The 25,508-nt window shown below is 38.7% G+C and overlaps 1 protein-coding gene across 3 annotated transcripts in view; it reads right to left on the minus strand.

Annotated features, from left to right (window-relative positions):
• Positions 1-24,929, minus strand: part of ZDHHC17 (zinc finger DHHC-type palmitoyltransferase 17) — a 49,994-nt gene extending 25,065 nt beyond the window's left edge. For all 3 annotated transcript variants that reach the window (XM_042468712.1, XM_042468713.1, XM_042468711.1), the window contains exons 1-6: positions 24,847-24,929; positions 10,482-10,585; positions 6,251-6,373; positions 4,370-4,447; positions 2,996-3,140; positions 872-936 (exon numbers count right to left, since the gene is read on the minus strand). In XM_042468712.1, the coding sequence (XP_042324646.1) occupies positions 872-936; positions 2,996-3,140; positions 4,370-4,447; positions 6,251-6,373; positions 10,482-10,585; positions 24,847-24,909 (578 nt within the window). In that variant the 5' untranslated portion in view covers positions 24,910-24,929. The remainder of the gene's footprint in view (positions 1-871; positions 937-2,995; positions 3,141-4,369; positions 4,448-6,250; positions 6,374-10,481; positions 10,586-24,846) is intronic.
• Positions 24,930-25,508: the final 579 nt, after the last annotated feature.

The following is a 25,508-nucleotide window of genomic DNA, read 5'->3' on the forward strand; positions in this document are numbered from 1 at the left end:
GAGATAAGATTCCATTCTACCATATTAAAATCACTAACAAGCAATTTGTCCCACTGAACTGTTCTATATAAGCTACAGACTACAATAGGAAATGAGCACTAATGATCAGTTTTTTTATTCTATATGGCAGAATGTTCTATAGAGAATAGCAATCTCAAGGAGCAGCTTTTTTAAAAAGGTCATTAGTGATTTTAATACAAATCAAGATATTTCATCTGTTCTGCATAAATTAATATTCCCCCTCTCTCTTTTCATCACAGATGCCAAGGTGTAAGTTTAATGTGAAATCAGAAGAATATAGCCTATAACTATGATATTATCAGACAAGAGGATTACAGAAGGCATGAGTTAACATCTGCCTTCAGAAGACAGTATCTGGCTTTGCAACAGTCCTAAACCACAGCCATTTCCAAAGCCATATTTTTTTTTCTCTAACATAACACAATACTGAGTATTTCCACCCTAAATAACTTGTTGCTATTCATAGAATACAAAGGTTTTAAGTTCCACCCAATTTCAAATTTATCTAAGGCAAGATTTAAATTTAAAATAGGGGGGGGGGGATGAAAAAAGGTGAGAGTGGAAAATATTCTGATTCTGTCGCTAAACATGATAAGAAAATGTAAAATACACAATGGACTGATGACACCACATACTTTAATGCCACAATACATTTAAAATAAAAGTTCTTAACATCATAGTGAAATGGGGTTGCTTTGATGCAGGATTAATCCACCTCAAGAATTAATGCTCTTTTTATTTAATGTAACCAGAAAAATTAACTAAATCTAACATATATATTTAATTGTACAATTTCCGCTTGACTACTAAAAAGAGATTCAGGTAGGCCTGTTTTGAAAGAGTAGATTACCTGTGTGTTCTGTAAGCTGCCCACATTAATGGAGTCATCCCATTTTGATCCATCATATCTACATCCTGATAGGAAAAAACAGCAGGTGTCAAATTTTCAGGTGTCAAATTTGAAGGGGAACAAATGTGGTACATTGGTACAATGAAGACAATGTTATAACAAATATTTTAGATTTTTCTTACTTATAAAGATTCTCACCCACACAGCAGAATGAATGATATATCATTGTATGAATACAGTGAGATTATAGTTGGTAAAATATGCTAGAGCACCATCTGCTGTTACAACTCTGTCATATTTTGGAAATAACCTGCCAAAGGTAAACTATGTGGATCTTATCATAATTATTAAAGAGTAAAAGCTCTGATGGACATGCAGCTACACTGGACAGAATCCCCAGAGGGTTGGATATTCAAAAAGGGAAGCTGTGCCATTCTTTGACCTTGGCATTAGCAAGAGCTCAAAATAGATTTTGGCTGTTTTCTCTATGATAATGTAGTCTATAAAATGTTTGAAATATAAACACTGAGATTCCAAAGAATGTATTCACTGCACAGATTTCCCAAAGTCCATGAGTAATAATATAAAACTGTAAAGTTTTTCTATACTAATATATTTCAGAAACAGCTATTTATTTAAAAAGTCAATCTAAAAATTGAGTATGCTCAAAGTATAGAATTCAGTCCATTCACTACTCAACAAAGCATTCAAAGCAGATAAAAACATTCTGCCATTCAAAAGAACAAAACACACATGCCAGATGTCCAATTACTGATAACAACTGAGAAGCAGCCGGAGTGGGTGATGAACTGTGTCTCTCCCTGTGCTTGGTCTTTGCTATGGAATCCCTATCTACTTAAACCACAGTTAAACTTTATTTTGGCACCCTACCAGAATTATATTTTGAAGCAGTGCCAAAGTAACAATTAATTGGAGTTTAAGGCAGAGGGGAAAGGGCTAAGCCTGGGATCGATGATCTTGCATCCCATTAACCATATGCATGCTCACTTAGACTACAACATCTATTCACCACCTTATGAACCACCCTTATACACAACACACTTCATTTTATCAAGGCAACAGATGATGACAGAAAATAGAGAAGCAAAAAAATTATTACGATTCTCACTTTTGGCCTTCCAGAAGTTTTGGACAATGACTCTTATAATCCCTTACCATTGGTCATGCTTGGAGTATCCCCTCCTCTGTATTTCATTATGATCTGAAGCTACTGTACACATATTTCCATGAACAGAGGGTTTTCTGTTCATGGCTTGGACTAGAATCCAATGGGAAATGGGCAGACAATTTTCCTCACTTGTCTGCAGCCTTCAATGCCTGCAAAAAGCAACTCTGGAGCACTGAAGGAGTCTCCACTGCAGAGGTGGGAATCATGTGGTCCTCCCAATGCCACAACTTCCAGCATTTCTCACCACTGGCTTTGCTGACTAGGGTTGTGCAACATCTAGAGGGTCTCATGATTTTACACCTCTCCACTAGATCTAAATGCAATCTAAAAACAGAAGATGCCGGGGGGGGGGGGGGGGGGGGGTATAAAGTAACCTTTAAGGCCCAACAGTATAGCTACTGTATAGTTGGGCCAAAGGTTAGGAGCTTTTTTTAAAAAAAATGAATGACAAGTGCAATCTTAAGCATGACACTGCCAGATAGCCAAGGTATCAAATTAGAGTACAGTTGGCCCTCCACATTTGCAGCTTTGACTTTTGTGGATTTGATTATTTGCAGTTTTGATTAATACATTCTCTCTAAGAATCTCTAGGTCCTCCAAAACAACTCTGCCAGAAGTTGACCACAGAGTTGTGCTTCTCTAGGCATTTGTAGGTTCTCCAGCATGATTCTATGACCAACGTCTAGCAGATGTCGACCACAGAGCTGCACTGGAGGACCTGGAGATTCCTAGAAGTGTTCTCTAAAGCAAAAAGAACAGTGATTTTTATTTGTAGTTTTTCCACATTCAAAAGAGTCCTTCATACCTAACCTCAGCAAATGTGGAAGGACCACTGTTTCATAGTTTTGTGATTGGGAGATACATATTTTACCACTAATAACAGCTATACTGTAGACAGTACCATTAAAAGCTACAAAGATGAAGAATTTACATACCTGCCCCTTGGCTATTAGATATGCAACAATCGAAGTATGTCCAAACTGTGCTGCTAAGTGAATACAACTGCATCCTTCCCCATCAATTAACGATGGATCTGCCCCATATTTCATTAGCTGTACAACCATCGATAAATGACCCTGTCTAATATAATCAGAATTCAAGTTTGAGAAATCTTCATAGTGGTGTTTATTATCAGATTTTAAAAAAACAGATATATACACATATTACACATATGGGGAAAAGAAACCATGAAAGCATCTAATGCCATCCCTTGCTACATGGCTGAGCTATCTAGTCCTTTCCCCTTTGTATTAATCCAGATAAGGAACAAGAAGAAAGGAAATGCATACTCACACACACTGCAGCAGATTTCTCAGTGGCCAAGGGCCTATTTCAGCCAGCTTTTACTGAGAGTGTATGCTAATGCTGGTCTCATCAGCCCAGGTGGAGTACAATAAATAGTGCTATATTTTATTTTGTGAGAAAATACTATCTTCTTCTTCTTCTTCGAATTTTCTTGAGAATGTGCTTCTTTAAATTTAACTAATCAATCTGTTCCATTGTCTAACAACATTGAAAAGCTTTATTCATGATATTTCTAAGACTGCTCAAGTTTGGGCAGATAGCCACATGGAAATTCTCTGCTTATGCAAAATCTAAATTGCTCTGTAGCTACAGAGGACACTATAAGACACACTGGCCTTTCCTACTGGTCAGAGGAACAAGGTCCACTGGGTAGCTACACCACCACCCCTTGAAAAACAAAACCCACAGTAAAGATATATCTAGACAGCACAAAAAGGATGTGTGACACTATGGTGTATTGTTTTTAAATGTGTTGTCATTTTTATCAACTGAAAATTAATATGAAAACAATTCAGAACAATTGCTTCATGTATACCTATCTACTGTCTCGATACACATTAAAGTTACACTAAATCATAATTACTCTTCATAAAAAGGATCAAATAGAATCTTCCCCATTAATGATTTAAACTGAGTTAAACCATTACAACTAAGTCCTTCAAAAAGTCATTTCAATCAATTTGATTTAAATCAAATCAACTGCATCTGATGGCCTAGATGGCACTAAATGGGTGTGAAGTCCTCTCTGGCTCAGTAGCCTCAATTTTATTTATATATGTATTTATTTATTTTTTTATAAATAGAATTCAAGGATTCTTGGATGACACCTGTCTAGTACTGGGCAAATTAAGTGTCCATTAAAGAAATATGCTTGCTGGCCAAGTTAATTTATCTTTGTACAGAAAGATAAAGTTTTCCCAGAACAAATCTGTGAAGAATAATCACATCACAACACATCTCCTTTCATAAGAAGTAAAGGTGGAAATACAGAATTCTTGCTTCACCTTGTTGCCCAGTGAAGTGGCGTGGAGTTCAGGTCACCTCCTAGCTGGTCAACAATAGCACCTTTTGATATGTAGAACCTGCAGGCATAAAATAGAACAATGAATATAATAATGAAAAAATAGCACAGAATAATGAAATACAGTGAAGAATTGTTATCAAGAGAAATATACCACCAGATATAGTTATGGAAACATATAATGGAGCCTTGGTATCTACTTGGGTATTGTTCCAGATCCCACATGCATATCAAAATCCGTGGATGCTCTCAAGTCCCATTATGTTTAATGGCATAGTAAAATGTTGTCACATATAAAATGGCAAAATCAAGCTTTGCTTTTTGGAGTTTGTTTCCAATATTTTTGAATTCTGGATCCATGAATGCAGAATCTGTGGACATGGAGGGCCAACTGTAATTTGACACCAGCTTTACTTGAGCCTTACACATCAATGAAGTCTTCCTTCTAAATGGTATTTAAAAATAAAGACCTAATTATTTGTCCCAACTAGAGTAGACCGATGGAATGAATACAACCTATGAATTTAACTAATGTTGATTCAATAAATTTACAATTGCTGAACTATTGAAACGACATACTTTCTAAGTCACTATGCAAACTCAACATTTTAAAATAAAGCCAGAAAATTGTAGAAATAAAATTATTGCTGATGTTAACATACAGCAATTATCTAGAAAAATAGTTTACATATATGAACAAATCCGTATTCACTGTACGGAGAATAAGCAGCAGCTACAACATCAGAAATCAAGAAGAATCCTGGGCTTCACAGGTAGTGTAAAGTCAGTTTCCAAAATCAAACTGCTCATACATGGAAGTCATCAGCAACATGTCAATCCGGCTACTCCCATGGGTAAGACAGCAGATAATTAGAAAGAAAGTATTAGAAAATGATGTCCCATTTGTCAAAAATTCTCCTCCAGGAGGCCTGCCTGATGCATATACCCCTGTCTTTTCAGTGGCACGGATAGACCTTTTTATTCTTCCAGACCTTTAAAATCTTTTTATTCATCTGGTGATTATTATCTTTACTGCTTCTTTAAAAAAAATTACTCTCACTTTCACACTTCTAAGTAAAGTACACTACTCTTATGATGAAGGGTAGCATGGAAACTGGCCTTCCAATATTTATTTTTATTCCAATATTTTTTGATAGCAATTTCCTCAAAATGGCTTAAATAAAACATATCAACACACCATAAAAACATAGTTGTCAGTATCACCAAAGTGAAACGCTCTGCACAACGCCAGTAATTCTGTAATCCAAATTTGTTTCTATTTTGCTCCTAAGTAATACAGTTTACCTGAATTTATCAAATTCAAACTATCCGTGTAAATTTCACATTATATAATTACTTAACATATGACCTAAAAGCAGAAATTCTGTTTTTGGTATTAATATTTTGTCACAAGAGTTATTAGGATGACAGTAAAATTGAAAAGTTGTTCCATTTAACTGGAACAGTATATAAACAATACTACTTAGATTTGTAGTAGGCTGCTGAGAAGATTACAAAGATAAATAATTTTAAACAACATCGCCTAGAAAACGACTACCAAAAGCATGAAGTCATTTTATCTTTGTGGTTATGTTGCCATCAAGTTGGCTTTGACTTACAGTGACCCTATAAATGAGAGAACTGTCATCAACAGCTTTGCTCAGATCCTGCAAATGCAGGGCCATGGCTTCCTTGATTGAATCAAATTATTATCATGAATATGAGGGAATGGAACAGCTGTGCAGAGAAAAAAATAATCACTATTTACATTACACAGTTGTAAAGCATAATTTGTTCTAATCCTGCTATGTTGTTTTCAGCAATTATAACTATTAATTGATTTTGACAGTACATACGTACTTACTTCACTAAGTCTAATCTATTGTTGATTGCTGCCCAATGGAGAAGTGTAACATTTTCTTTATCTGGTTGCCGTACATCATACCCTGCTTCCACTAATTCTCGACAACGTTCATAAATGCCATACCTTGAAGAAAAATGTTATTAGTATAATTAATAATTTGTGGTTAATAAAATCAAAACACATCTGAAACAGCAGTATTACAGTACCTCAGTGACTGTATAATCAAAGAACACACTGCACAGCTCAGAAGCCAAATTCTCTAAATTTCCTTTATTTTCATCCCCAGATAATAGACCAGACAGTTTGGTATGCAATACATTGAGCTAGAGTTTGTTCACAATCTACACCTTCTTATACTTTCCAGAATTCTATCCTTCAACTAAAATTCCATACCTTGAAGAAATATTCCATTTCTGTAGTATATATTCACATTTTTCAACAAAAAAATGAGTACATTTTTATATATAAATCAAGGATAGTTAACACATTTTACACAGGCCAGTCTGGTGATCAAACAACATTATCAAATGAATGATAGTAAGCATTTGCATTTTATGAAGCCCCAAAGGAGGCCCAACATGTGGTGATGGCAGATCTGTTTGCTACTGTCACTATTACCTGTCAGTTTTTGGTCATTTGGGAACCATCTACTCCAAACCCCAACATTACAGCTACTCATGTATTTAGTTTTCTTTCGGGGAGCAGTTTTGCCATGTGGTGCCAGGTCATCTTGCCTATGTGTTCTGAGGTGGATGCATTTTCCTATTCACAATTTTTTTCTGTGAAAGGAGAGTGCACTGGAATTTGTGAGGGAAAATATATTGAGTTTTTATGTTTGTTTCTTTGTTTGTTTGGGGCTCAAACCAGTATCATGAGAAAGTCCCTTGTGCCTGAGTAGGCTCTTCACAGAAAACATTTTGTGATGTTGCCTACAAGTGTTTCTCAGGATTTCGAAATGTGCCCACAGGCTCAAGAAGGTTGGAGACTTTAACATGTGGAATCAACTATATTTTGCTGAGAGTTGTTGGGAGGAGGCTTAAGTCAATGATAGAAAGCTACTTCTTTAATATTTCTTTTTTAAAAGGTTGTTATGTTTAGTCAGAGCAGTAGGTGGCACTCACTCCCAAGTTTCTGTGGAGTATTTTCCCCAGTACCATGAAGAAAAATAGCAGCATCATTATTAACACTTCCCTTAAGGCTTCTTCCCAGCTGTTGTTAGACAATTTAAATGGATATCATATACAGAATCTTATGAGTGCAGGGGGGTTATTCAGTCGACGTTTATTTATTTTGCTTTCTCTCCTTTTATCTCTTTCTGGCACTTATAAGATATGTAATACAGTACTAATTATTTTATTCTAAGATCAAATATGTGGCCAGAACTCAGTATGTTCTATGTGACAAATTACATATCTCTTCTTTTAGATTTTCAGGCTAAAATCTAAAAGAGACCTCAAGCCAAGTTCCACTATCTTGGCAATGAATAGCTTGCATTGTTCACAACAGCCCTCTCAATTATTTTTCTGTCTTTTTCATAAATTTCACAAATACATGTCATGACTTAAGCTGTTTATAGTTCTTTCCAATATGAAATTACAAGTCCAATACATAAGAAATAAACAAAATCAAAGTTTAGCCTCTACTGGCTACTAATGTTTTAATAATTTTAAGATTTTAGACTTAACAGTTAATAGGTACCGTATATTATGGAGTTAAATAAAAAACAAGAAGGCAAAAAAAAATTACTATCTAAATAAATGAAGGTCTTCATTTATTGCTACACCCTTCTCGTTCTGTGTACCTAGTCTTAGATACATCCATTATGGCCATGCTTTCAGTTCATCTGAAGAAGCCCTTCCATTATTTCTACACATACTGTAACTCATACATTTATCACAACTATAAATCACCCAAAGACAACATGAAAGTATTAAAATTAGCTTTTAATATTTAGCTCTGCAAATGGTATATAGATATCTGAAATATTAATTTTAAATCTCAGCTTGCAAAAGGATTTTTGAAAAGCCAACAAAATAATTCTTGAACCAGAGAAGCAGAAGACTTAACATCCTTATGATTTTAATAATGTAAGAGAATGAAGAGGCAACCAAATATATGTATGCGGATAGGCGGAGGCCATAATGTTAACATTAAATCTTTCTTAAGTGACGTATTTTTCAGTCTCTAAGAATAGTAGTTCTACTCCATCACTTTATTAAAATTCTCTTTATCATTAACAAAGGAATGTTTTGCCAGATTTTGTAGGCCATTCTTCAAGAATTATTTTTTTTTAAAAAAACCTATTTCCCCAAACACTTAGGTAATTAACTGCATGAGGTTTGTAATTAGCTGATCATTTGGATGCTTGTGGCCACCACAAGTAGAAAAACATAACATCTCACTGCCTGCTGCTGTTTTCATGGTTTTCCCCCTCTGATGACATAATAGACCTAGTTTACAAATTGTAACAACAGCATGGCTATTGCCATGATCAAACTCAACATGCATTATGTGCACAGATAACTGCTTCCATGAGCTACAAGCTTTTTATGTTCTGTTTCCACAGTACAGTTCTACAGCAGTTACTTATCCAGGCCTTTCTTTGCTTTTTGCTGAGTTGTAAGAGCTGCTGCATTAGAATAGTAGCAAAGCAGACAGTTGCTGCTGTTATTTGCCTGTTGGTAAATAACTGGCAGAAAAAGCTTAGCCAATGGATAAAAGAGAACAAGCAGGGCAGGAAGGAACATAATGCAAGCTAGAGTCTTATTCCAAATACTTCAAACCAGACATATTTTGTATTTTGGATTTTTTGGAGGGGGGGTATTTTGGAATACAGTGGTGCCTCGGGTTACGAAATTAATTCGTTCCGCGGCCGCTTTCGTAACCCGAAAAGCCTTCGTAAGCCGAATTGCCATAGGCGCTAATGGGGAAAAGCCGCGATTCCGTGCGAAAAAGCCGAAAAAAGCACCAAAAGTTTTTTCGTAACCCGAAAAAACATTCGTAACCCGGAACAATGATTCCCTATGGGATTTTTTCGTATCCCGAAAATTTCGTAACCTGGGTATTTCGTATCCCGAGGTACCACTGTACCTCTATTTGCATATAAATATATAATAAGCTATCTTGGAGATGAGACCCAAGTCTAAACACATTCATTTTAGTTTCATATACACCTTGTACACATTGCCTGAAGCTAATTTTATACAATATTTTTAATAACTGAACACAAGAAACAAAGTTTGCATACAGAGAACCATCAGAAAGCAACGGTATCACTATCTCAGACACCCATGAAAAGTTTGGGGTTTGGTATATTTTGGAATTCTAGATAAAGGAAACACAATCTGTACTACTGAAAGTTGCACAGAACTGCAAAAATCGTAATTTTTTTTATACCTGCACCACTGGATTTCCTAGCAAAAGGTACTGCTGTGTTTTCTGTTAGTACAGGTACTTTCTTCCATAGACATTGGAGGAATGTCCAAGGCCAAAATTGAACTGAGGACTCTAGTATTAGGAAGGAAACAGCGAGACATCCCAAGCAATACACACACCCTATATCTTCTCCAGAGGACTAGGAACTCTCTAGTCTAGAGCAAAGTTACATGTTCAGCAGAGGATTGGGGAAGGGAGAGAAGAGAGAACTCTGGGTGAAGGGGTGCTGTATGGAGAGGAAAATCACCTCTTCCTGGATTTACTGACAAACCTTCTTTTGTTGGTAGAGTATCCATTTAGACCAGGAGTAGGCAACCTTTTTGAGCCGGGGGCCGGGTTGCTGTCCCTCAAGACAACTGGGGGGCCGAAGCCAAAAAATAAATAATTAAATAATTTTTTTAAAAAAATTAAATATATAAATAAACCAGGACAAATGTAGGATGAAATTTTCAAATGGAAGACACTTTTTTAAAAAAAATGGAGGACACGTGAAAAAATTTGCTGATTTTTTAAAAAGTGTTAATATAAATGCATGTTTCTGAGGCTTCTATAGACAATTGACCCCCAAAGGCCCCGGCGGCAATTGGCGGCAGGACCAGGCTGGGGCCGGTCCCAAGGCCTTGCCGGGCCGCATCCGGCCCACGAGCCGCAGATTGCCTACCCCTGATTTAGACCATGGCCCAAGAGTCCAAAATTACAGTTATGTTTCTTGCACCTTCCAAGAGATGGTCAGTTTTCTGATGAGTATTTTCCATTAGATTTCACTATAAAGAATATGTTAGTTAAAACTACTTACTGTGTAGCTTTGACAATATCCCATGTGCTATAATCATCAATGTGGCTTTTGCGCCCAAGTGATTCACTGTATCCATGATTATAGTGGGTTTGTGGCTTGATTTCCTACAAAAAATAAGTTTTGTGAGGCAGTTAGAATCATTTAAAGATTTTTAGAACTGAATACACAACTAAAATTCAGAGAAATGTCTCATAATAATAATAAATAAATAATAATAAATAAAATCTTTATTTGTATCCCGCCCTTCCAAAAGATCAGGGCGGCTTACAATGGTGCAACAAGTGCAAACAAAATACAGGAGTTAAAAACATATAAACAACAATAACAACAGTCTAAAAAATAACAATAAAAGCCCCTTAGCCCAACCTCATGGCCACGGAAGAGAAGGGAGGCCCACAGGATATTTAATCGGGGAATGCCTGCTTGAATAGGAAGGTTTTGAGGTCCTTCCTAAATTGGGCCAGGGTGGTAGATGAGCGGAGCTCCGTGGGCAGCGTGTTCCAAAGGGCTGGGGCAGCTGTGGAAAAGGCCCTTCTCGAAGTGGAAGCTAACCTGGCCCCAGGCACCTTCAGCAATTGCTGCCCGGATGTTCTGAGGGTGCGAGGCGGATTGTACGGGGAGAGGCGGTCCTTTAGGTATCCTGGGCCCAAGCCATTTAGGCCTTTATAGGTAATAACCAACGCCTTATATTGGGCTCGGAAGCGAATAGGCAGCCAGTGCAGATCTTTGAGCACAGGTGTTATGTGGCTGGTCCTGGATACGCCAGTGACCAGCCGGGCTGCCATGTTCTGTACCATTTGGAGCTTCCGAGTTTGGTATAAGGGTTGCCCCATGTAGAGTAATAATAATAATAATAATAATAATAATAATAATTTATTTATATCCCACCCCTTTGAGGTCAATCGGGGCGGCTAACAATAATAAAATACAATACAATATATATCAAAATCTACTTCCCTCCCCCCCTTAAAAAGTTATTAAATCAATTATAATTAAAACCAACAAATTAAAACAACATAACACATACACACCATTACAAAACAGACAAAAACATCTTGCCCTGCACCCTATTTTCCACAGTAGAAGCCCTGTCCTAAGGAAGCCCACAAATGACATGATGGCAATTGCTGTTTTCCAGCAACTGGTATTCAGAAGCAGATTGTCTCTAAGCATGGAGGTTCCATATAGCAGTGATGGCAAACCTTTTAGAGACTAAGGTCTGTTACAGACTGCCAAAATAAAGCTGCTTCAGGTCTCTTTGGAGGTATGATGTTTAAATGATGCATGCATCCTAAGAATCCGGAAGCTGCACCAAAGCTGCACTCCAGTGCTTAGGAATGGAGTGTGGCTTTGGCACAACCTCCGGACTCTTAGGACCCATGCATCATTTAAATAGCATACCTCCAAAGAGACCCGAAGCAGCTTTATTTTGGCAGTCTGTAACAGGCCTGAGTGCCCAAACTGCAAGCCAAAATCCACTTATTTATTGCAAAGTGCCGTGTCCCTCTGGCTTTCTAGTGACAAACTCTAGTGAACTCTGTGTTGGGACAATGGTGCATGTGCCCACAGAAAGGGCTCTGAGTGCCACCTCTGGCACGCATGCCATAGGTTCGCCACCACTGCCATATAGCCATTCTAACTAGCAGGCCCTGGTCTGAAGGAAAATTTCAAGGAACCAGTTGTTTTAATCAAGATGCATAACTTCAGCAATTCCACATGGATTGCCATGTTGTTCTTCCAATTTCAGGTAACACAGCAAGCCATGGAAATGGCAACTAGAAATAGAAAACAGTGTATGTGTATATAGCCTGTAAGTATTGACAGGCTATACACTTGTAGGAAAATAACCGGGGCATGTTTGAAATGAATTATACTATTTTAAAACATCTAATATTTGAGAAGAAAAAATGAATTCTTAAGGAATTCTTAATCTTTTGTGTTGCACAAAAACTCTTTGTAAGCTTTATAATGCAAGATTTTGGAAAAATCAGAAACTACCAAACTCTATGGAACAATTGGAGAAATTTATGGAGATAGCAAAAATCGATAAATTAACTAATTTGTTTTAAAATAAGTCACTGATGGGTTTCTTAGAAACATGGTGTCCATTTATAGATTACATAAAATGTCAAAGAGGTGGTGCAGTGGTTTTAGGATCTGAGTTCCAGGTGGTAAGAATGTAGTGTGTAAGGATATAGGGAGTAAAGTTATATAATGGTAAAGTTGGAGATAATTGAGATTTTGTGAGTTTATATTTATTGTTAGGAGTGTATCTAATGAGAAATAATACAGATTCCTCACTCTGAGGAACCTGGGAAGTTTTTTTTAAAAGGGTGGGTTTGGGGAAATGAGATTAAATGGTATTTATATGTGTAGTTGCTTTCTTTTTATTCCCTTCTTTTCTTTTTCCTTTTGTTTTCTTTTTGCCTTTACAGTTGGCCCTTGTTATCTTCAGGGGATCAGTTCTGGACCTCCCCATGGATACCAAAATCCGTGGCTGCTCAAGTCCCATTGTTCCCAATGACAGCATGGCCAGGCGGCCATGGCACCCTTAGAAACAACAGGGCTTCTTACCTTCCTCCCCCACGGGCTCAGAAGGCCAGAGAAGCCACTCCTGGCCAGAACACAAAAAGTTAACTTGGGGTCACCCCTACATAATGAGAATTGTAGTTGGACTATAATACCCATTAGTCCTAGCAAGCACAGCTAAGGGGGATGATGGATGATAGGAACGCTAGTCTAACAACATCTGGAGGCTACATGTTATCCATTCTATTGTAAAGTCTACTAAAATGCTGAAATTCTGCTAAGAGATACTAGAAATACCAAATAAAGTATCTTTAATCCATCTTCTGGGGGAAAATGGGAAATATGCATTGATACATCTTACTACTTCTTTCAAATTCATTCATACACTGTTTTCTGGAATCTATATTAATTTATCTATATCTTGAGTTGTTTCTTTCATTAAAGAGTCTGTATCCAAAAGAAAAGCTGTATCATTTTACATAATACTATTTACCATTAAACCTATCCATTGTTTCCATTTCTGACACATTTCTGATATCACCTTTTCACACAGTTTGTTATATATATATATATATGTATATTTTAATTTACACTCTTTATTTTTTTCCTTTTGTTTCTCCAGATTGTGACTTTTTCTCTTTCTCTTTATTTACTTCTATTCATATCTATTGTGTGTAACTTCAGTATACATTATGTTTACTTAATTTCTCAATACTGTTGTCTTTTCTATCTATTTATGTTTTATGTTGTTGCTTATTTGCTCCATTTGTTTTTACAATAATCTGTAATTTCTCTCCACTCTTTCTCTGTTATTTCTGATTATTACTCATTTAGCCAACAGGTCAGTTTGTCCATTTATATTACATCTATTAATTTGACTAATCGTTTGTCTATAGTGAGGGTTTCTTTTGTTTTCCAGCTGATACCACATATTATCATCACACAGCAATTATATATTATGAAGAAATGCAAGAAACAGTTAAAACAGCTTGTATGCACCATCACCCTGGTCTGTCGTCATCTTGTATGGACAATACAGGCCAATAGCCCCAAGCCAGGATTGGCCAGTTTAGATGCTAATCCAGTAGGTCTGGACCAATCCTGGCATAGGTCAAAAAGACCCGCTAAACATCCATGTTGGCATCCCCTGTTTGCTGAGCTTGAGGGACTGGGGCTGCAGCTATATAGAGAGCTACTGTCTGATAGCTCTTCCTTCCACCAAGTCTCTGACTTCCTTAGACTTGCTCCAGCACTGACTCTCACTTTGCTGGAAGGTGGCCCAATTACCAAATGTGGCCACAGCAACAAGTCCCTCATGCAGGAGCAGCAATGGGTCAAGGGGAGGGGTTCAGTGGAGAAGGCTGGTGGCCTTCAGAGACAGGGAGTTTTTTTTCCTTTGCAATGAAGTTGTGGTATTGTAACCAACCAAGGAGCATTTTTGAGGTTTTTTTTTTTAAATTGCTGTATGCATTTGTGTGAAAGAAACACCACAAACCAAACAAGAAACTCTCCAACAATTCCATTAACCATCTGTGCACAACAGAGGGACAGAAGAACAATGCCAAGCCTGAGGGAGGTTGCCCAGGTGGTTCCTGCTTTAACAGAAAACAGGGACCTGTCCCTGGCACTTTGCTTGGCAGCAGTTTTCTTGAATCACAATGTCACTAGATGAGGGTAGCAGGGAAATGTTAATTGTGTGGAAGAGGCTCAGGAATAGGTGCCATCTGTGACACCCAATCCCTCCATCCCCATTTCCAAAGGAACTTTCCCCTTTCCTAGTGTTCCAGTTGGCAGTGGAAAGAACTTGAACCAAATGCTTCTGCCCAGTTTTTCTGAAAGAAAGGAGTAGGGGGATTGTCACCCAAAGAGGCATGCTGTAGATGTTATGTATTATGAGATACACAGTATCTTATTGTGTATATATAAGATTAAAATTGCAAGAAAATAGACTGATAAGAACTGTTCAGCAGTGGAGCAGATTGTCTCAGAAGGTAGAAGAATTTCCATCATTAGAGGCCGGATGCCCATCTCTTCAGAGTGCTTTAGCTATGGCAGGGGGATGGACTGGATAGCTCTTGAGATCATTTCCAGTTTTATGATTCTGTGATAGTCTTTAAGATAGTTGTACCATCTCAAGACAACATGCATCTTAATTCTAATATCCTTATCCCACCTTTCCTTGCTTTTTCTGACAGGGCAACCTGTTTTGACATTTTGCAAAGATTTCTGAGTTTTTCTGGTTGGTCTAATAAACATGTTACCATAAAATGTAATGTGAAAAAACTATGTTTACCAACCCTGTTTACAAGATTTGGAAAAACATTTATAGATCTTAGTGCAGCTTTACACTTTTATGATTAACAAAGAGGACAGGGTGGGAGAAAGAGACACAAATATTGACAAGCTGGAGCAAAGGGAAACCAAAATGGTGAAAGGTCTGAAACCATGCCCTATGAGGAGCGGCTTAGGGAGCTGGGTACGATTAGCCTGGAGAAGAGAAAGTTAAGGGGTGGGATGATGGTCATGTTTAAATATTTGAAGGTATGTTATACTGTGGATGAAAGCAAAGTTGTTTTCTGTTGCTCCAGAGACTAGGACAGAGACACAGACCAATGGATTCAAGCTATAGGAAAAGAGGTTCCAGCTAAACATTAAGAGCTGTTTGACAATGAAATAGGCTGCCTTGGAATGTGGTGGTTTATAAGCAGAGGTCAGGTGGACATCTGTCTGGAATACTTTGATCTGATTCCTGCATGGCAGGGGGTTGGATTGGAGGGCCCTTGGGGTCTCTTCCAACTCTATGATTCTATACAATATTAGTATATCATTCAGTTTCTCCCCCAAATATCAACTGCTGGAAACAGCATCTAAAATCCAAAGAATCAAGTAGCTACACACAATTCTAGATACACACAGAGGATTTGAAATTGTGTTTGTTGGAAATATACATATTCAACATATCAAAGCATTTTTTTCAAAGCAGTAGATATGGGATACAATTCTGCCAGAATAAGACTATGTCCCTATGCATATGAAGAAGTATAACAAGACTACAAAAGCTTAAGGTACAACATTTTTGTTCAATTAGACTCAAAGGCACTACAATATTCCTTTGCAAGATGACCAATGGTTCCTCCTACCTACACCTAATCCCTGACACACCTAAAGAGCTTGCTGGATCCCAGTCAAACTATTCAGGACCTACTAAGAAATAAGATGTATACCCCCTTCTGAATACACAACAAGCAAAAGGATAAAAATGAAATTAGTACTAAAAGTTACCTACCACGGATAGATGTAAACATCAGATATCCTTAACAAGCCCACCCAAGAAGCCTTTATAAGGAAATTATGGTGTAACTACTGTGCCTGAGTAAATACATGGATCAAAGCTACACATTCTAATCTACTACATCTATGGGGATGTACCTGACACTGTTATGTTAAAGCGAATAGAACAAACGGCATTTTTCAGACATTAAAAAATAATTCTCTAAAAAAAAGGAGGGGGGGTTATCTGTTAAATCAATCACTGGCCTGTTTAATCCTTTATATTCTTCTCTATGCTTTTGCAGTTTTTACATAACAAAAGAGACAGACAGATGCATGACCAGAACCTTTAATCCGAACACTGTATTTGGAGGTCAGAAAGATCATGTGACTTCATGCACAGCTGGCATGGAATAAGTTGTTGCTTAGTCCAAAAAGAGAGATAAAACTCTGGTTAATTCAGTTTCATTCATTCAGGGCAAAATACTGAGGCATTAAAATAACTGGGCTTTTCTCCACTAAGTTTACTTGCCTGCAGATTCTACTCTCCATGTCCATCTGGACAGCATACTCCTTCCCAAAATTATATAGAAATCTAAAATATCACAAGTGTATCTTTACAATTATGCAATATTTTCAGTCATTACTGTTTACTGATATAACATCTGTCATTAAAATAATTTATAATGGATTTCAATAAATTTTGCTCATGTGACATAAATTTAAATAGTAGCATATACTGTGACACTAACACTGAGCATAATGCACCATTTAGTTAAATAAGTTTAAAGTTCCATTGATTTCAACATACTTTACATGTGCTTGACTATGTGACTGAGGGCTCATTTTGAGCAGCTAGCCAACCAAAATATTTTTAGACAAAAATCATATAGTCATCCCAGAACAATTTTGAAAAACACTGAAGAGTAGGGTGTAAAACACATTGATATTTCAGAATTTCAACTACACTGGGTCTGTTGGTAGAACTCTTCAAGAATGTATGGGCTGCCCCCAAATGCTACTTCCTTATTCATTTTTAATGTTGAACAGTGGGGGAGATTACTGTGACTTATTTAAAAGTAAATCAAAACAAACCTGGGAGTCCAAATGTACCCCAGGGCTACCCTTTGCCTTACCCCAACCATGTCTGCCTTATTACTCTTATCAAGCCTTCTACTATATCCTAAATGATAAAGGAAGCTGTTACAGTATTTTTCTATTTCTGAAGAACAAGTTGGCTAGGGCATGCACTGATGTATCATTTGGCTCCTGCAGCTATTTCCCTTCCTTTACAATAACTGGTTAAGAGAGACCTAACTTCACAAATAAGAAAAAATAGGGACTAACATTTTACCTCATTCCTGACTATTTTGGGCACTATTAAAAACCAGTCTTGCTTACAGTCACTCATAGGACATAATTAAAATTTGCATGGTGAAGACTCAAAAGGAAGAATCAAGAATTTTGAACTGATTTTTTAGGTGTCTAAAACTGTTCAACTGCCTGTCTTATTTCTACACTTTCCATGCTTAGGCACTATGAAGCACCACAAAATTATTACTGGCATTATCCTGACTGCAACTGATACATTTTTCTACATCCTTTCCCACTCCTTCAATAATATCCTACTTCATGACCACTTTCAGTTTTGTGTCCCTCTCACTGTTTACATGGAAATTTTAAGTTACTGTGTAATTAAGACTAGAACATCTACAGATTGTATGCATCTAGCAACTCTCCTGTCTAGGGTTGGCAGGTGAAATAAGGAACAGGGCACTATTTCATTAGGTATTGGAATCCCCTGCCAAAATCCCCTCTTCAACACATGTAGAAGCTACATCAGGTGAAATAAGGGTGCCTAGCCATGTTATTTCACCTTATACCCGTACTCCTACTCTCCTAATATAAATAAAATGGTGACTTCTATAGAAATTTGTATTTTGAACAAAGATGAGGCCACACACCTTTATGCTCATGAGAAATTAACACAATCCAAGCATGCTCACATCTCGTGGATTTAATGGAACTGAGCACACTTTCAAAGACTTTCAGTTTTATATACAGTATATATGTTATATAAAATAACACATTTTTATGTATCACATGTATGTTTTGACTTGTTAACCTGTTTAACATGTTTTAATCTATTTAAATTATTTTAATAATTGTTTAATAAAATAAGTCCTCCCCCTTCTCCTAATCAATACAGCTGGGAATGCAAACAGAGGCTTCAAAGTAGTCCTATCCGGATTTACACTACAGAAATAATACAGTCTGTCACTACTTAAGTGTTGTAGCACCATCCTACAGACTCCTGGGATTTTTAGGCCTGTTACAGACAGACCAAAATAAAGCTGCTTCGAGTCACTTTGGAGATATGGTATTTCAATGATGCATGCGTCCTAAGAGTCCAAAAGCCGCACCAAAGCTGCACTCCAGTCCTTAGAACTGGCGCGTGGCTTTGGTGCGGCTTTTGGCCTCTTAAGACGCATGCATCATTGAAATACCATACCTCTAAAGTGACTCGAAGCAGCTTTATTTTGGCCTGTCTGTAACAGGCCATAGTTTTGCAAGGTCTTTAGACATCTTTGGCAGAGTTCTGGTGCCTCACAAAACTACACATCCCAGGATTAGGTTGGATGGAACTGTGGCAGTTAGAGTGGTGTCAAACTGCATTATTTCTACAGTGTAAATGCAGAATCCACTAAGTAACTCAGTTTCTTTCATACTTCAGTACTGCAATAAACATCCTAAAAACTGGAAGATTGGGCATATCTGACAGAAAGATTCTCTTTATGGGACTGTTATAAGGCTTGACTACATTATTTCTTTTCTTTTTATTTATTTATTTATATCCTACCCTTTCCCCTAATACTAGGGAAACAAGACAGCAGTTAAAAATTAAAACAAATACAAACTGAAATAAATACAAAAGCTTTAGTAAAAATGTAAGGTTTTTTTTAAAAGAACTAAACAATCCATTTAAAAGAAAAGATAAAAATTAACAAAACAGGACATCATTAAAAGACCACTAGTCAGTTGGAATAGAAGCCTGTAGGAAGAGAAAAAGTTAGACTTGCCAGCAGGACAGTAAGGAGGGAGCCATCCTATTCTCCCTAGACAGCAGGTTCCAAATTCTGGGAACAGCCCAGAGTTCTGGGAGAAAAGCAACATGAAAAGTATTTGATCACCATCATTCAAAACCAAATATCCTCCATAAATCTTACATGTGTGCAATCAGGCCATGATACATGATACTGCAAGAGATATAGTTAGTGTGTGTATTGTTAAAAGCACCAATTCATCAACTATTTTTCCAAAAGGGAAGAAAAATCATCAGATTCAAGGTTTCACCCCTTAGATCAAACTTCGGACCGAAACAGACTGCAGAAATAATCCAGCTTGAAACCACTTTAACTGCCCTGGCTCAGTGCTATGGAATTTTGGGAACTGCAGTTTGTTGTGGCACCAGAGCTCTCTAACAGAGGAGGCTAAATGTCTTCCAAAACTACATTCCCACAATTCCATAGCATTGAGCCAGGGCAGTTAAAAGCGGTTTCAAGCTTGATTATTGCTGCAGTCTGTTTTGGCCCTAAGTCTCCCCATAAAAAGAACTCAGCTAATACTTTTAACACCATGACTAAATTTCTGATCTGGCATATTAACTGTGAAGGTCCTAATCATATTGAAGTACAATTCATGGGTTTTTTAAAAAATGTTTTTGATTTACTACATACATCTTCCTCAAATGCATCTGAGAAAATAGGCTAATGTCTACGAAAGCTCATGCTACCAACTTCTTTCTTTCAGTTAGTCTCAACGGTGCTATAAGATCCCATTGCATACTGATTTTCCAGACTAACGTGGCTATGTCCTTCAATTCTACATAAATCTTGTAATAGATACAGATCTAACCTGCCCTCAACCAAAAACGTATTCAAATTGATAGGTTTATAGCACGTAGTGGAAGTATAACCTCCTCTGAACAAATCTTGTCAAGAAAACTGTATGATAGGGTCGCCTTAGGGCCTCCATAAGTTGGAAATGACTCAAAGGCACACAACAGCAAACAACAAACATAAGTATCTCATACCTGAAATCTTCCTACTGAAGGACCACAGGATTTGATAGAAACAGTGGTAGACTGACAGAAGAACACACACAGCACCATGACAGATCCACCAACAGAATATCCAATATGCCAACAGTAAACTACCCTGACAAAAATATGCTAGAAGAATACCTAATGCATGGGGATGAGATGTGGGCAGAAGACAGAAGGAGCACATTTCCACCCAATCATAGACTCCTAAAGACCAAGGACACAGCTTATTAATGGTATTATTTTACATCAGTTCCAGACCTGGGGCAATAATTTTCTCTCCTACTTATTTCAATGTGGGGGAGAATTCTTTAAAAAGCTATGCTACAGAGGAACTGTTGAACTATAACCAGGGAAACCCAGATTTAAATCCTAATTCACCTATAATGCTCACTGGGTGACTATAGGCCAGGCAGCATCTCTCAATCTAAACTACCTTTCCTGAATAAAGTGCCCAGCCACAGAATGACTGCCCCCCACATCATGGATTAGCCCACCGCTCTGTCCTTGTTATATTTTTATTGTGTTTTTTAATTGTGTTTTAGTAGATATTTTAATTGTACATGTTTAATCCTGTTTTAAGGGGGGAATTTGGGACATAATTTTGTAAATGTGGATTTTAATATGTTGTGAGCCGCTTTGGTTGTCTTGTAACAGAAAAGCGGGATATAAATAAAAGTTTTATTTTATTTTATTTATTTACCTCACAGGGCTGTTCTGAGGAGAAAGATAGGATATAAGTAAATAAAATTAATAAGGAGCAGGAGGAACATACACCACCTAAGCTTAAACATAAAGAGCCATGCAAATGTTGTGTTGTAGCATAATTCCTTCTGTGCACTGGATTTCACAACAGTAGCTGTGGAGCTCACAAGAGAATACAGGCATGAGCAGTTTTTCCAGGGACCTTTTGTGCATGGCTGCTTCTATAAGAACATTTGAGTTGTTGTATCCTAGTCCAAGTATGCATAGGAAACTATTCCACAAGTACAACAGTATTCCTCTCTGCTATCATAACCTAAGGGTGATTATAACATAAAGTGTTCTGTGCTAGGCTCATGTTTGTTGTGTATTTCTAACCATTCTGTTTAGTTCTGGTACTTACTTTTTGTTTTCATAATAAATATATTTATCATAAGCCAGAATGAATAAAATTCATCTTTTTGCAGTCCTTCAATCCATCAAATTCTTTGACAGCCCTTTTTCTGGCCAAAACAAAACTTTCAGGATAGACAGTTCACATGTAAACAGGTTGCAAGAGTTCCTGCACTGGTAAACATTTTTTTTTCCAAAATCAGAAGTATATACCTGACCACTGCTGCTTTTGATATGATCTTTGTGGGGCATTTCTGGCACTTCTGGGGCACAAAATTGTCCTTGGACATGTCACAGTTGCCCATCCCTACGATAAGCTTTAATTACATCATCTCCACTGAGATTAGCAGTATAGTTTTATGCATGTGTACTCAGAAATAAAATCCACTGAATTCAATAACATTGACTCTTAGGTAAATAAGTACAATTATAGCCTAAAGAAAGGATACTAAATTTAAGATTTTTGTCTCAGACAGAACTTCAAGCTGTTGACTTTTAACAAAAAACGCCATCTGCTCTGTGTGGAAAACATCAACTCAAACACCCCCTGATATTTGGCATGCCTTTCAATGATAAAAAATTTCACAACAAATCAAAGTTTTCCCTTCTTCATACTAGGTGGGAGGCAGCTAAAAACCAACCATAATAGTCTTCTAGACCTTCACTGTACCCTTAAAGTAACTGGTGGAATGTTGATGCCTAAAACACAGGAAAGCTAAAGTTTTAAATTTAGCTGATAATAACAGACAGACAATCACAACCTAATTCCAGTAGTAAACACTAGCTGTTCCCTCTGAATTGGAAGGGAAGGGGCTAGCCTTTCTTGGACAAGAAAGACTGTGATTTTTAAAAGCTGAAGATGACATAGGATCATCTGAAGACAAAAACAATGTGAAAAGTTATTCAGAAGTATGATGGGGGGATCAACAACTAACACTGACAGCATGGAAGACCATCTACTAAGGTACTCACAACATCACTTCATGGAAGCATAGAATCAGAGTTGGAAGAGACCAAGCAGCTGACCAAAACAAATTAATCTCATAGTGTAGATATGGGTGCAAGTTAATTATACAATAAACTGAATTAAAGTTGTGATTAGACAGACTTTTCACATGGCAGCTTTTTTCACGGATAACAGAGGCCAAGACATTGATAGGCCACACTAGGCCCCAATTTGTACAAGATATGGGGACAGGCAGAAAATTAAGTAACTCTCCCAAAATACCAGTTAATTTTGCTTCATGCTCTGATTTCATTCTAGTATTTCAACTAGTGAGCACAGAAACACAACCTGTAATAAGACCCCATCCACTGTGCGGCCCCAGGGTGCCATGGAAGGTGCAAATGCACGTATACTTAGGCTGCCAAGAGGGTCAAAGGCTTTTTGGAGGCATTTAAAGGAGTGGCCGCATTTAAAAAGACAGGTCTGTGTAAGTAATAGTACCAATCTATTCTGCTTTGGTCAGATCTAAGCTCAAATATTGTGTCCAGTTCAAGACACCACAGTTCAAGAGGGGTACTGTCAAGCTGGTCCAGAGGATGATGACCAAAATGGTGAAGGGTCTCGAAATCATGCCCTATGAAGAGAGAGTCAGGGAACTGGGCATGTTTAGCCTGGAGAAGAGAAGGTTAAGAGGTAATACAATAGCCTGATTGAAGGACTAGAGTGAGGGAAGCAACAGAATCACTCTATTCTGCTTGATCAGACTTCACCTAGATTACTGTTTCCAGTTCTGGGCACCACAGCTCAAAATAATATTGGCAAACTGGAGTGTGTCCAGAGGAGGGTAACCAAAATGGTAAAAGATCTGGAAACCATGCTTATAAGGAGTGGGTGAGGGAGCTGGGTATGTCTAGCCTGGAGATGAGAAGGTTAAGGGGTGGCGTGATAGCTGTGTTTAAAATTTAATATCTGAAAGAATGCCATACTAGTGATGGAGCAAGCTTGCTTTCTGCCGACCCAGAGACTAGGACACAGAGCAATGGATTCAAACTACAGGAAAAGAGATTCTACTTTAACATTGGGAAGAACTTCCTGACAGTAACAGCTGTTCAGCAGTGGAAAATGATGGCTTGGAGTGTGGCAAAGTCTCCTACTTTGGAGGTTTTTAAGCAGAGGCTGGTCATCTTTCAGGAGTGCTTTGACTGTGTATTCCTCCATGTCAGGGGGTTGGAATGGATGGCCCGGGGGGGGGGGGGGGCTCTTCCACCTCTGTGATTCTATATTACAGTATTTGCCTGCATCTTAATGCATGTATGCACTATAAGATGAAACGATGCTGTGCATCCTTTTATCTGAACTCGTGTAGGAAAACATAAGTTTGACAGTGGAATATGCTGCCTTGGAGGCTTTTAAGCAAAGACTGGATAGCCATATGTTAGAAATGCTTTGATTGTGCATTCCTGCATGGCACAGAGTTGGATTTGATGGCCTTTGGGGGTTTCATTGCTTGCCCACATCCTAATGCATGTGTGCACAGTAGTCCCCAAACCGTGCCCTTTAGGAGACTTTGGACTTCATTTCCCAGAAGCCTCAGCCATGAGGGCCAATAGTCTGGGATTCTGGGAGCTGAATTCCAAAATCCCTTAAAAAGCACAGTTCAGGGCCCACTGAAGAGGCTGTGTATCCTTTTACCTGAACCCATGAAGGGAAATATATCTCTGTCACTGGGCAGATGCTGCCTTTGGAGTTTGATGGTGTCTCAGAGAACCACAGTTCCCAGAATCCCCTAGCATTGAGCCAGGGCAGTTAAAGCGGTCTCAAACTGGATTATTTCTGCAGTGTGCTTTGGGACTTATACCTTTGGCAATGGGAGCTGCTGCCTTGGGAGTTTGGAGGTTTTTAAACAGAGACTAGATTGCAGTCCAGGAAAAGGAGGGGGGTGTTTTGTTGATATATATCCCTGGATGCCAGGGGCCTGGACTGGATGGTCCTGGGGTCTTTTCCAGGGGTTGCTCCATAGGGCTGGGTTCCAGAAGGAAGGGGCCAGCAACCAAAGGAGGCACCTGGGTTCCCTTGCTTTGGGGATGACCAAGAGAAGGAGGCTGAGGACCCCTCCATCTTAATGGGACCAGAACAACAAGGGAGGGAGGGAGGGAGGGAGGGAAGGCCGGGCCTGTGTGCCTCCTCCGCCTGGGGCATCCTGGTCCTCCTCCCGAGCCTGGCCTCTCGTGGCCCAGCCAGGCCTCGTCGGCGTTGTCGCCTCCACCTTCCCTTCCCTTCCCTCGGGGCCACCCTCCGCCCCCGCCTCGGAAGGGAGCGCCCAAGGAGGCTGAAGGCGGACAGACACGCTGCTGCCGGCCTCCCTCGGCTCCCTGAGGCCGCCCTCGCCCCCTTCTCCCCCCCGAGCCAGGAAGGGCCCTCACCTCCGGGTGCAGGATAGGGACGCAGCCCGCTTCTTTCTCGTACTCCTCCAGAGGCGCCGCCATCTTGGTGCGAGCGCGACCCGCCCCGGTGCATGATGGGAGAAGGCCCTCCTCCCTCCATCCCTTCCTCCCTCACTTCCTCAAGGCCCACTTGGGGAGGAAGGGGGGCCTAGGCTAGATGCAGCCACACTGGGGACACAACCCGGTTTGGTCCCGCTTTAACTCTGTCTGGCTGTTTGCTATGGAATTCTGGGAGTTGGAGGCCCACAACAAACTCCAACTCCCAGAATTCCATAGCAAACAGCCAGACAGAGTTAAAGCAGGACCATAGAACTGCACTGGAATAGCTACAAAAATGCCTATGTGTGATAAGGGCCTATGTATGGATGTGAGAACTGGACAGTTAAGGAGGAAGATAGGAAGGAAACCAATTCAAAAACAAAACAAATGGGTTCTTGAATCAGAGCAGGGCTCTCCTTCGAAGTGGAGATGATCAAGTTGAGACTATGGTACTTTGGCCGCATCTTGAGAAGAAGAAAAAACAATAATGCGAGGAATGTTGAACATAAAACAAGAATAATGACCTCAGAGGACCTTCACGGGTTCAACCTAAACAAATAGAAATAGTAAAAGGATTCCCATACCTGGGATCTAACATTGAT

This window comes from Sceloporus undulatus, chromosome 5 (assembly GCF_019175285.1).
Source record: "Sceloporus undulatus isolate JIND9_A2432 ecotype Alabama chromosome 5, SceUnd_v1.1, whole genome shotgun sequence".
Lineage (NCBI taxonomy): Eukaryota > Metazoa > Chordata > Lepidosauria > Squamata > Phrynosomatidae > Sceloporus > Sceloporus undulatus.